The sequence below is a fragment of the Myotis davidii genome, unplaced genomic scaffold (genome assembly GCF_000327345.1).
Source record: "Myotis davidii unplaced genomic scaffold, ASM32734v1 scaffold1363, whole genome shotgun sequence".
Taxonomy (NCBI): domain Eukaryota; kingdom Metazoa; phylum Chordata; class Mammalia; order Chiroptera; family Vespertilionidae; genus Myotis; species Myotis davidii.
In genome coordinates this window covers 213,624-226,244 of record NW_006294347.1, presented here as the reverse complement: position 1 = coordinate 226,244, position 12,621 = coordinate 213,624, and the positions used below count along the sequence as shown (strand labels likewise).

Sequence of the window (12,621 nt, the reverse complement as noted above, 5' to 3'; positions counted from 1 at the left end):
TACTAATGTTGTGGCCCCACCCCATAACAAAGAAACAGAATTTCTGGAGGATGAGGTCCAGAAATTAGGATTTTAAAAAGATTCCCAGGTGATTCTAATGTGCAGCCAAGGTTGAGAACCACTGATTTATAGCTACAGTATTTCCAAAGTTAGCTTCAATAATAGATCCATTGCAAATCATTTCACTTGCATGCTCTGCTCCGAGGGAGGGTTCCTGCCTGAAACCTCACCCCGAGGGAGGGTTCCTGCCTGAACCTCGCCCTCCAGGAAACAGTTGGGGGAGGGCGCAGCTGTTTCCAAGACGACCGCTGTAGGAATGACTTCCTTCCAGTTGGACGCACTTCTGGCTGTGATGTTACACCCAAGGTTTTTATATAAGTAGATTAAAACTTTATTGTGGGGAGCCGCTAACAGTGTTTTGGACAGGTTCAAGCCTTGGTCTGATGAGAGGGCACAGTCCTCTCATTGCCACGTGCAAGTCCCAGCTTGGAGGGCAGGTCCCTCCCAGCACAATTATAGTCAACAGCTATAGTTGTAAGCTTGAACCTATGGTCCGAACACGTGGCCCCACATGCCTGAGTGATGTAGGCTTGATAGAGTTCAGGTGCATGTAGTTGAGTAGTATTGAAACCCAGGAAAATGTTGTAAACATCTTGGTCACACCCTTACTTTGCCTCTTGGCATCTGCTATAAAATAAAGACAATGCTGTGGGCGTGGTCGCTATCTCTCAGAGAAGCAGCATCTCACCGAGACCCAGCTTTCATTTTCTTGTCTGTCTTTTCTAAGCTTTTCAGCCGCCCCTACTCAGGTTCATCCTTGGCCTGCTGGTGTAGCACACTTTATAAAGATACACCTCCATGCTCCGAGGGTGGGTTCCTGCCTCAATCCCCGCCCTCAATGGAAACAGCTCTAGGAAACAGCACGGGAGAGGGTGCAGCCATTTCCAAGACAACCCCTGCAGAACTGACTTCCTTCCGCTTGGTCCCCAGACAGGTCGTGATGTTACACCACCCAGGGTTTTTATATAAGTAGATTATCTTTTAAAAAGAAGTAAAGGACAATGGAGGGAGAAAGAAGAATCCTAAAGGGGGTGGTTTTCCAAAACAATGCCATAGATTTCACAACTTTATCTGGTTGTTACGCAGAGCACTGCTTACTCTGAAGCAGAGGAGATTCAGGCTGGATGTACTGGTGGGATGTACAGAAGGAGAACAGAACACTGCAATGAGTGGAGGAAATCAGGTTATCTGGTGTCCTTAAAAGCAGGCGAGGCTGTCACTGGTATGCAGGAAGGCAGCATCAGGTAGTAGACCTCCGGCTTCGAAGTTAGAGGCTTGGGTTAAAGACCTGACCCACAGACTCCTCCTGACCACCTGTGACCTGTGTGGGGCAAGCTGCTCAGTGGAAGCTCCAGCTGCCCTCATCTAGAAAATGGGGTGGATAGTAGTGCCAACTCACCAAGTTGTTATAATTAAATGGATAACACACTTTGTCCATCACACGGTGCATAGGACCACACAAGTTTGTACGTACGTCTAAGCTCTCTACAAGGCCCTGGGGTTTGCAGGTATTACCTCTCAGAGGAGCAGCCAGTGTCAAAAAGAGTTCTGTCTATTAAATTCATACGTGAAACTGTGATGAGTTTCAAGCCAAGATCAGACATCTCCACGCATATTACAAAGATAAAAAGGTTCAACAATTGGAACTCATCAGTGAAATGGGGAAAAAAAAATCCTTGCATAGATTATTGCTCCAATTTGATAAAAAGAACTGGCTTTGCTTGGAGGAGGGAAAGGAGGAGGCGGCAGCAGTACCACAGTTTCCTGCCAAATATCTAACCCTTTAACAATGCCTGTCTGGTGAGCCTGAGCGCTCCAAGAAAAAGCCACCAATAAAATCCTTTCCAAGGGTCTGTGTGGAGTGGGGAGAGAGGAAATCCAGTCAGCTCTTTTTTCTCTGCAGGAAGGGAAGGCTGAACAACTGCACTTCAGGCGAGAAGGCAAACAAATTGCCCATTCAAGCCAAAATAAGCTGCTCCTGGGGGAAGCAGAACAGCTGGAGTCCATTCAGCCAGACACAGAGGTGAGGGCCCCAAAGACAGACCTGGGCCTGGGGAGCCGGCCTCTGGCAGGCAGGAATCTTCTGAGCAAGTGGTGGCCACTTGCCCTCATCTCACCTCTGCTGCCCTTAGTCTATGCCCACAAAGGGGAGCCAGCCAGCAGCTTTGTCAGATGTGGGGGAAATCCTGGGTGGAAAGGAAGAAGAAAGGCAGCAAACTAGTGAACCTGCCAAGTGAGCGAGCACCTATTATGTGGCAGGCGCTGAGCAGGCACGAAGCAGTCACTGGTGGGACATGCCTGTGCCCTTTGTAGAGACAACTTTTAGGGGTGGGTACTGTGATGGTGATGTTAAAGGTGAGGTATCGGGCTCAGTGAGGAAGAGTGATTGTACAAGGACATAGCTAGAGAGTGGCTGGACCAGCCATGGCAGGGGCCTCGGAGCTCTCCTTCTGCTTGTCGCTGGAGTTTGCCCAGCTCCAGCAGTTCATCTAAAGCAAGAACTGATCATCCTTTTTAGCGGTGGGGGTGTCTGGCAGCAAATGGAACATATCAAGAGAGGCTTCGTTGGAAAACTAAGGAAAGCACCAAAGCAAATTGCAAAAGAGGGGGTGAGGGGGTAAACCTGGAAGCAAATGAAGCAGCAGAGTAGAATTACTTTGAACCCTAAGAAACCTGAAATGTGGCTGCTGTGGAGCTTGCCTCCAGCTGGACATGCAGGTCGGAGTCCCTATCTGGGGCAGTGGGTAGCAGCATCCTGACGGGCCAGCAGTGGTTCCAGATCCGCTAGATTGGAGTCCCAGGCTCCAGTCTGAAAACCCGTTCTGCAGCCATGCTGAGCTCCTGCCGGGCCCTGACATCTGAGAGTGGGGGAGGAGAGACACTTCCCTCTCTACCTCCTGGGATTCCCACCCTGAGTCTCAGACCTTCTTACAGTCATCTTATAATTACTTCCTTCCTTGAGGTCTTAATAATAATAATAATAATAATAATAATATCAGCTAACATTTATTGAGCCTTTACTTTTGTGCCAGGCAGGTTCAGCCACATATATAAGGTGACATACTCAAGTGGAGGAGCCAGGATTTGCACCCAGTGCCCATACTCTTCCTCAGCACTACCCGTAGTGCCTCAGGCCTTAGGATCTGATAGAGTTGAAAGAGCAATCCTGAAGTCAGGCAGATAGCTCTACATTTTACTACTACTGATCCCTGGGCAACCTGGTTAACCTATCTAATCTCTGAGTCTCAGTCGTCTCCTCTATAGAGTAGATGCAATTAATATACTTGTGGAGTTGTGTCCCCTCTCAGACAGAGTAGGTCCTCAATTATGTCCTTCACCCGTCTCTATTTCATTTCCCCTTCCAATGTCATTCTTTAAACACTAGGGCTGCTTCTACCCCTGAGCAAGGTTTGGCTTCGTCATATTCTGTTCTAGTCTACTGTGTGCCTATAACATGTGGGACCCAACATCAGGCCTTTTGGGGCTGGGTCTTGGGAATGAGACTGGAGGAGAGGAATCGTCAAAAGTGGGCAATGCACAGGGCTGAGGGGAGGCGCTGGCTGTGAGAATCAGGCTTTAAGCTGGTAGGAGCTCTCCTCCAGCTTGTCTCCCTTCTGCTGGCCTCCTGCCAGGACTAACAGGCACGTCTGGTCGCCTCCTGGTGCACAGCTTGCACCCTGCAGGGCACCCACCAAGGGCGCCGTTCCTCCCATGCTGGGGTGCCTTGGCTCCCAGCTCACAGGCAGGCACGTAGCCATGTACCGAGCTCTGTGATCTGGCCCTCCTTTCCTGATCTGGAACCATTCATTCTGCACACTGGGAACAAAATGACAGGCCTGCCCTCAGGGAGTTCCCCAGCATCCCCTGCCCTCCACTGTTCTCCTCACTCGGGTAACACGGGACACACCTTTCCAGGCACTATCATTTCTCTCTTCCAACTAAGAATTACTTCACTAGAATAGTCACACTAACACATGAATCTCCCCTCTCCCCACCTGAACAAGAGAAACGAGAAACAGACACAATTTTAAATGCATATGTACATATGTGTGTGTTTCTTATGCAGCCCCTACTTACCAGCTATTTCACATACATTATCTCACCTCATCGTCACAACAACAATCCTGCACGGTGGAGTCATCCCCAGGACATAGAGGAGAGAAAGCTGGAGGCTCACTCAGAGATGGAGCTGGTTTGAACCAAAGCTGTCTGCCTACAGAGTTTATGCTCTTTCTACAGCCCCGGGCTGCCTCTCAGCTCAGCTGCCGCCCTGCTAGCTCTGGCCCCCTCCTTTGCCTCGATTTGTTCTTTCACATACATATTTAGATTCCCTGCATTCTTCCTGTTGGTGTGGTCCCAGAGGAGGCCAACCTCTCCCAGACCAGTGACAGCAGCAGCAGCAACATCCTAGGCCAGTGGTTCTCAACCTTAGCTGCACATTAGAATCACCTGGGAATCTTTTTAAAATCCTGATTTCGGGGCCTCATCCTGTCCTAGGCACTTCCTCCGACTCTCTGATTAGCTTGTTTTAATTACACCCAGGCTGGAGCAGTTCCGGGCTGCTGCAAAGCAAGCAGGCTCACTGTTCCGTCTTCTCACTCCTTCTCTGACTCCAGCCCCTTTTGCTCCCCACCCCCTCTGCTGGCTGGCAGCCTACCTCCTCTGCTGTCCTTGGTTCTGCCTCCTTGCACATCACGTTCAGGCCTGCCAAGGAGTGCTTCAAACTGCTGCCACTCCAGGCAGCTGAGCCAGTCTAGCTCAATTCAGAAAAGAGAGCTCAAGTCTCTGCTGAGTGCCAGGCCCCGCTCTGGGTGCCACAGGCAGGAAGCAAAAGGAAAACGCAGGGGCCTTGCCCTCAGCAGCTCAGAGTCAGAGGCTGGGAGGGAGCAGGAGCTCAGAACAGGGAGCGGTGAGAAGGTTGTAATACAGTCCTAAAATACCAGAGCTGGTCCGGCTGGCAGCGTGCTCAGTGATTTGGCGTTGACCTATGAACCAGGAAGTCACGGTTCGATTCCGGTCAGGACACATGCCCGGGTGGTGGGCTTGATCCCCAGTAGGGGGCGTGCAGGAGGCAGCCAATCAATGATTCTCTCTCATCATTAATGTTTCTATCTCTCTCCCATCCCTTCCTCTCTGAAATCAATAAAAATATATTAAAAAGAATATCAGAGCTGGAGGGAATCTTGGTTTCTTGTTTTAACCCCTCCATTTTATAGATGGGGAACAACAGCCCACAGGAGGGCAATTATATGAATAAATGATATCTGTAATAACAACCAGCACTTCTAAACCCTTACTAGGATTTATATGTATTAACCACCCCCTTTATATGTATTAACCACCCCCTCAACAACCCTCTGAGGTAGGCACTACTGCCCTCCCCATTTTAAAGACGAAGAAAATGAGGCATTGAACAGTTAAGTACCCACTTGTCCAGTTCACACAGCTAATAAGTGGCAACCTGTGCTGAACTTAGGCAGGCAGGCAGGCCCCACATTGCTGTCTCTCTAATGCACCGTGAGAAGAAGACAGTCTACCTGTGGAAGTAACAAGGCTCCTTGAAGGAATTACATAGGCCCTGGTTATCCAGAGTCAACTAAGAGGAAGCCTTACTTAATCAGAGGCTTCAACGGAGCTCCCAGGCACCACAAAATACAAGGCACTGGGTGAACAGAGCCCCATATTTCCAACAAAAGAGCCAACCAAGAGGAACAAACTTGGTGGAAGGGATTTCCTCAAGGAAGGAGTAGCAGCTCAACCCTCTTCCCCTTTTGTGTCTTTAATATCCTTCAAGATCTTTCATATCCTCAAATGCCACTTCCTCAGGTAGGAAGACCAGCAGCCAGCTTAAAAAGATGCTCAAAGATGTGATTTGAAATTTATAGAAAAGGAGGTTCTAGAAAAGCCTTGGTCAACCAAAGGCGCCCATTTCTCAGAATCTCCCCAATACACACACACCACCACACCACACCACACCACACCACACCACACACACACCCTGGCCCCTAGTTAACCAAGAGTCTTCTCCAATTTTGCCACATGAGTTTCAGAATAAATAGCTACCAGTATTTAAGCTACTTACCAATCACTGCCAGATTATGTTCCGAGCCACAGGAGATCTGTAAAATGAAAGGAAATAAGTTATACTAAAGAAAGAAAATGTTTCAGTATTTTAGCTTGTATATTTTATGATCAGTTTTTAATAACACTAACATCTATTTTTGGCAAATTTTAGGAAGTAGAAAGCGGCACCATATACAAAAGTTGATTATAATTACAACATACACACAATTACATAAAAAGAAAAAGTGATAGAAAATTAAATGAAATATACAAGATGTTAATAATATATTTGTTTTTAGGCAGTGAACCATGAGTAATTTTTTAAAAATCCTTTCTTCTTTGTATGTCTGTATTTTTTCAAACTTTCTATACTGAGCACATATTACCAGAAAAACAGAAATATAAGGCAATATAAATGACAGTTTTTGAAAACTGAACTGAAAAAGACCATCACTCTCATCTGGATGGAGAGAATGAGCAGAGAATTTGGTGGAAACTGACTTGTCTAAGGACAAATGTTTGACTTTTCCCATCTGCTCACTCTCCTTTCACTTCCAGTCACACAAACATCTGTAGTTCTCTGGATGCGTTTATCATACTTCTGGGCCTTTGCACATGCTGTTCCTCTGCTTGGAATGACCTCTCCTCAACTGCCTACCCAGAAAACTTCCACTCATCCTTTAAAATCGCAAACCGTCCACTGAGACTCCTTCGCACTTGCTTCTAGGCAAACTCAAACACTCCTTTCATTGAACAATTTATATGTACCCCCATTGTGGCAATCATTTTGTGGCCTTTTATTGTTTTATCTGTCTCCTTACTAGACTGCCTTTGTCTTGAGAACAGGACTAAGTCTTATTCACCTCTGTATTGCACAGCTGAATTGTACAAGGCCACAGACTCAGCTAACATCTGCTAAGTAGGACAATGAATGAAAGAACAAAATACATAAAAGAACAAATACCTAATATACAATGGATAATCATTTGGGGTTCTGAATCCAGTGTCCACCCAGCCAGAGGCCCTTCTTGCCTTTCAGTCTCTGCACCTCCCAACTGCTACCAGGAGGAAGTGATTGAGAATACAAAAGCAGAAACAGTTCTCCGGGTACTAATTAAAAGGAACTCAACACTCTGGAGAAGCATCCTGTGACCTTTATCAGGATGTTCACTCCAGCTCCTGGCAAGAGGAAGTCTCCAGGTACTCACAGAATGTCAATGAAGGGAGAACCCTGGAGATCTTCCAGTCCAATCTTTCTACATTACTAATTAAAAACTGAGGCTTGGGAAGAGGACAGAACTTGTCTTGGGTGCCAGAGCAAGTGTGTGTCAAAACTAAGGCGAGAGCCTGGCCGACGTGGTTCAGTGGTTGAGCGTCAACCTATGAACCAGGAGTTCATAGTTCAATTCCTGATTGGGCACATGCCTGCAGGGACAATCCCCAGTGGTGGGCGTGTAGGAGGCAGCTAATCAATGATTCTCTCTCATCACTGATGTTTCTATCTCTCTCTCCCTTCCTCTCTGAAATCAATTTTTAAAAAACTAAGACTAGAACCATTCTGATTCTCACACCAGTTCCTTCCCTGATGCTATAGCTGCTCAATCTTTCCCAGTGAAAACCATTCAAAGTAATCAACATAGGCCCTAACAGTAACAGATTCAAAAGGCATTTGAGCACTGACAGCCAAATAACACGTTGGTGGGTGAGAATGGGCAGCAAGGCATCTGAAGTTTTTTCCTTATAAAAGCTGTGCTTCCCAGATCTCAGCTTCTACAGGGAAGAGGGTGCCCACACCTGGGTGGACTCCCTGACAGTATCTGGCAAAGAAGCACCTGTATATTTTATCCCAGTAAAGATTCCCAGGTTGTCTAGGCTCTGAGGTCCTTTGGGACAGGCTCTGGAGATAATTTCTCTAAGAGGCTCCACCATGTGTCATACACACAGCACAAGTTCATTGTATGCTTCCTGGTTACACGGAGGCTGATTCCCTAAGTTCCATCATAGAAAGATGTTTAGATTGAAAGACTGGAAAAAAACTTAGATATCTAACATTAGGAGAATGCTTATGTAAATTATGATAGAGCCATCTGATAGACTATTGTACAGACTTGGAAAATGATGCTTACAATAAAGGAAAATAGTTATGATATCCTGTGAACTGAAAAATCACCTAAAAACGATAATACGCAATATGAGCGCAACTCTATAATAGAGCATGCATAAAAGACTGGAAGGAGATACATCAAATTTTGGCAGTGATTGACTCTGGACTAGGGATGAGACGGGCATTACAAGTATGGTTTTTCCTTTTGCTTTTTTAATGCTTTCTAATTTTATACACTATTTTTCTAATCAGAAAATAATTATTAAAAACAAGTACAATGCACTACAGAGAAAAAAAACCCTGCCTGGTATAAAATCTGATATGTTTTGTTGTGGGATGGTGGGGTGGGGGCGAGAGGGGGAAGATTTCAAAGAAATATAACTAAATTACAAGGGCAACTTCTAGTCCCTATTTTTGAAATGTTCTTTAACAGTGGTGGTAGCAGTAATGGTGATAATGGCAGCAATAAAAGCAGGAATTAAAGCCACCATATACTGAGGACTCATGTGCCAGGCATTATGCCCAGGTACTTTATAAACATCACACATCTTAATCATCACAATAATCCTTTTCAGGTAGGTTTGACTTTGCTCATTTTAGAGATAAGAAACTGAGCTCATACATATTAAATGATTTCACAGCAAGCTAAGTGGCAGTGGCAGAATTGAAACCCAGGTCTGCCTGATCTCCAAGCTCCTGTTCTGTGGTGCTAGATCATACTACGTTTGTTTTTCAAAAATAAAGTTATTTCGCGTGAACGTCGACCTACGAACCAGGAGGTTGCGGTTTGATTCTGGCCAGGGCGCATCCCCGGGTTGTGGGCTGGATCCTCAGTGTTGCACATGCAGGCAATCTTTTCAATGGTTCTCTCTCATCGTTGATGTTTCTATCTATCTCTCCCTCTCCCTTCCTCTCCGAAATAAAAATTTAAAAAGAAAAGAATACAAAAATAAAGTTATTTAATTTCACAACATGGACAGAGAAAGGGCCTGCCTCTCTGACTGCCGGGACTCAAGCTGGGGCTGTGGACTGCACCTCGAGGACCAGATGCTTCACCCAATGCCAGTATTAGGCAGCAGGTGCTACTCTGAATTAATGAGCGAGACAGTGATGAGTGGATTTTGTCAAGGCCACATAGAGCTTGGAGCCCAAGGCTCCCTGCTGCTTCCTGCTGGCTGGGCATTGGCACAGAGGTCAGGACACTGAACACCACAGGCCACAGAACCCCAATGCCACACTCCTTCAACAAGATTATATCAATGACCATTTGCTTCATATTGCTCCTGTCAGCATCTTCCCACTGCCCAGCTGCAGGCAGCTTTCTAGAAGATGCTGTTAACAATGGCAGTGTGCCTGGAGGAAGAGATTCAGAGACAAGAAGCCAGGTGAAGCCAGGTGAATCCTCCCTCCTTTACTTCCTGGATAGTTAGCCAGGTATCCTCGGGCCTCAGTGTTCTCAGGTGTAAACAATGTCCTCAGGTGTAAACAAGTACATAATAATATCTGCCCCATCTGCCTCACAGAATTGCTAGAGGACAAGTGAGACACGCCCCTCTCCTCACAGCCAGATGTCTCAACTTTCTTACACACAAATCTGACCATGTCATGACCCTATACAGAACCCTTCACAGGCTCCCAGCTTTGGGAGGGTAGACTAAACTACCCAGGAGGAGGCTTCAGCTTACCTCTCTGGCCTCATTTCCTCCCTCTGCTACCCATGAACCCTCAAGTCCAAATAACATACTAGTATTCCTTTGGTTCTATTCACACCACATTATATTTTCTCTAAGAACACTATAGGGTTTCAGGCTTTTATGCATGCTATTCTCCTTGAAAGGAATTCCCTTTCTCCTACTGTCTACCTAGCTAAATCCTTCAAGATTGCTCAAATATCACCTCCTTGCCTAGCTGGCGTGGCTCAGTGGTTGAGTGTCAACCTATGAACCAGGAGGTCAAGGATCGATTCCCAGTCATGGCATTTGCCTAGGTTGCAGGCTCAATCCCCAGTGTGGGGCGTGCAGTAGGTGGCCAATCAATGATTGTCTCTCATCATTGATGTTTCTATCTCCCTCTCCCTCTCCCTTCCTCTCTGAAATCAATTATTTAAAAAAAAATTTAATCACCTCCTTATAAAGCGGACCCTGACTGTCCCAGGCAGAGCCAGCTGCTCCACCCTAGCTACTCCCACAGCATTATGCATCACAGCCCTTATCACACATGACCCGAGCATGAGTTAGGCACCACTGTCTCTCAGAGATCCACCAAAGTGCCTGCCTAGCAGTGTCCCTGCCACACTGCCCAAGTGCAGGGCATGAAGGGGTGGGAGGGGAGGAGGAAAATAAAAGGTAAGGGGCCCAGAAAAGTTAGATGATCCCAAAACAAATGTTAGTAGTCATGTGGCCATTCTAGCCCAAGTGAAGACAGGCACTGAGATGCACAGAGGGCAGGAAGGGAAGGGCACTACAAGAATAGTATAGAGATGACAGGAGCATCAATAGCACAGTAGATTGTTCCAGGAACGCACAGTAAACCAGCCACAGAGGTCAGTCCTGGGAGACAGAGTTTCACTATAGAGGAAGTAGGTTCCAGCTTGCTGGATGGGGCCTTTAAGAGAAGTGGACACGCCTCCCCAAGGGTGAAGAGTGGGACAAAGGTGGCTGTGGAAAGCTGTCTGACAAAGTGCTGCTCATATGCTAGAGCAGTGGTTCTCAACCTTCCTAATGCTGCGACCCTTTAATACAGTTCCTCATGTTGTGGTGACCCCCAATTTCATTGTTACAAATTGAACATAATTAAAGCATAGTGATTAATCACAAAAACAACATGCAATTATATATGTGTTTCCCAATGGTCTTAGGTAACCCCTGTGAAAAGGTCGTTCGGCCCCCAAAGGGGTCGCAACCCACAGGTTGAGATCCGCTGTGCTAGGGGGATCTCCTCTGTTCAGGCATCTCAGCCTCAGGAGGCAGAGCTGCAGAAAACAATTTCCAAGCCCCACTCCCTGCCACCCCCTAGCTACCACAGGGATAAGATCTCCCAACAACCCTCCTGCCAGGCTAGACTCCATCAGTTCTAATGAGAGGAGTTGCTCAGGGATCTCCCATGGGCTGGACCCCACTAACTGCAGCTGGATGGGGATGAGCTGGGGCAAGAATGGACTGGTAGTAGATGCCCAGGGAATATATGCTGAACACATCAATGAGTTAAATGAATGGATAACTAAATGAATAAGCAAAAATTAGATTAACATGAAAATATTTGCAGGATGTTGAATGTGAGCACTTCAGTTCTCAGCAGTACACTTGAACCATTTCTAAAAACAGCTGACTGGCCCTTTTGAGTGCTTGGTGCCAGGCACCTGGCTAACTGCTTTGCCTGTTTTATCTCATTTAAACACATACCAAACCTAAGAGAGGGACTCTTTTGCTACAGCTGCTTTACAAATGAGGCGAGATAAGGTAGCTTGCCCAGTGTCTTACAGATAATGGAGATGCAGGATTCTGTGATCATTCGGATTCAACCTTTCTGTCCTCCCAATTGTTTTAACCTTTCTTGCTTGTACACAGGATGGAAATACACTGCTCACCCAGTTTCCTACATCTTGGAATCCTGTGTCAATTATCAGGGATCTAAAGGGAAAGATTCCTATATTTACAAGGCCCAAACATCATCATCCTAGGGCTAGAGGTGTCCTCCCTGGACCGATCAAGAGACTGCTCCAGGGCTCTGGGGGAGGGGCGGGGTGTGTGTAAAATGGCAACAAGGCTTTGTCCCCTGCCCTCCCTGTGGAAGCTGTCGCCTCACGGGGACCTCCACTGGATTTTCCAACTGAGCCTGGGGAAATCAAGGCGGGAAAAACAGACTGGGGTGGGGTACAAACAGGACTCAGGGGAAGAAGCACTGAGATGCCAAGGAGAAGAAGCCAGGAACCGCCCTGATCTCCTGATGAACAGCTAGTGACAGCCCAGGGACCATCCTGGGATGCACGCGAGGGCTGCAGGGCCTGTTGATTGGTTCCTGCAGGTGCCAATGCAACCAGCCCACGGATACTATGGCAACGAGGCGCCAGTGCGGAGGCACGTGACACCGGGGGAGGGGCGGCCATTCCCCCGGAATCGGAGGAGGGATTCCAAGCCAGCGCTCTCCCTTCACGGAGAGTGCTAGGCAGGCAGGGCCCCCAGGAAGGAGAAGCAGGAGAAGCGCTGGGAACAGCTCCAGAAAGGCAGCCTCCCTTGGGGTTCAGAAGCAGGGAATGGGCGCCTCTGCGCAGCCTTTGCTAGAACTCCGCCCAAACCCAGTTGCCATGGGTGTAGAGCTCTGGGGAGACAATCAGAATTTCTAAACCTGTTAGAAAAGCAGGGCTGCGAGGTTGGGTATGTTTCACAGGCAAAATG

General features: G+C 47.2%; 1 protein-coding gene across 1 annotated transcript in view; it reads right to left on the bottom strand.

The window, feature by feature from the left end:
• Positions 1-12,621, bottom strand: part of SERGEF (secretion regulating guanine nucleotide exchange factor) — a gene marked incomplete at its 5' end in the record, with an annotated part of 194,103 nt that overhangs the window by 56,424 nt on the left and 125,058 nt on the right. Inside the window, 1 exon segment of the mRNA XM_015566995.1 lies at positions 6,143-6,179. Within this exon segment, the coding sequence (XP_015422481.1) occupies positions 6,143-6,179 (37 nt within the window).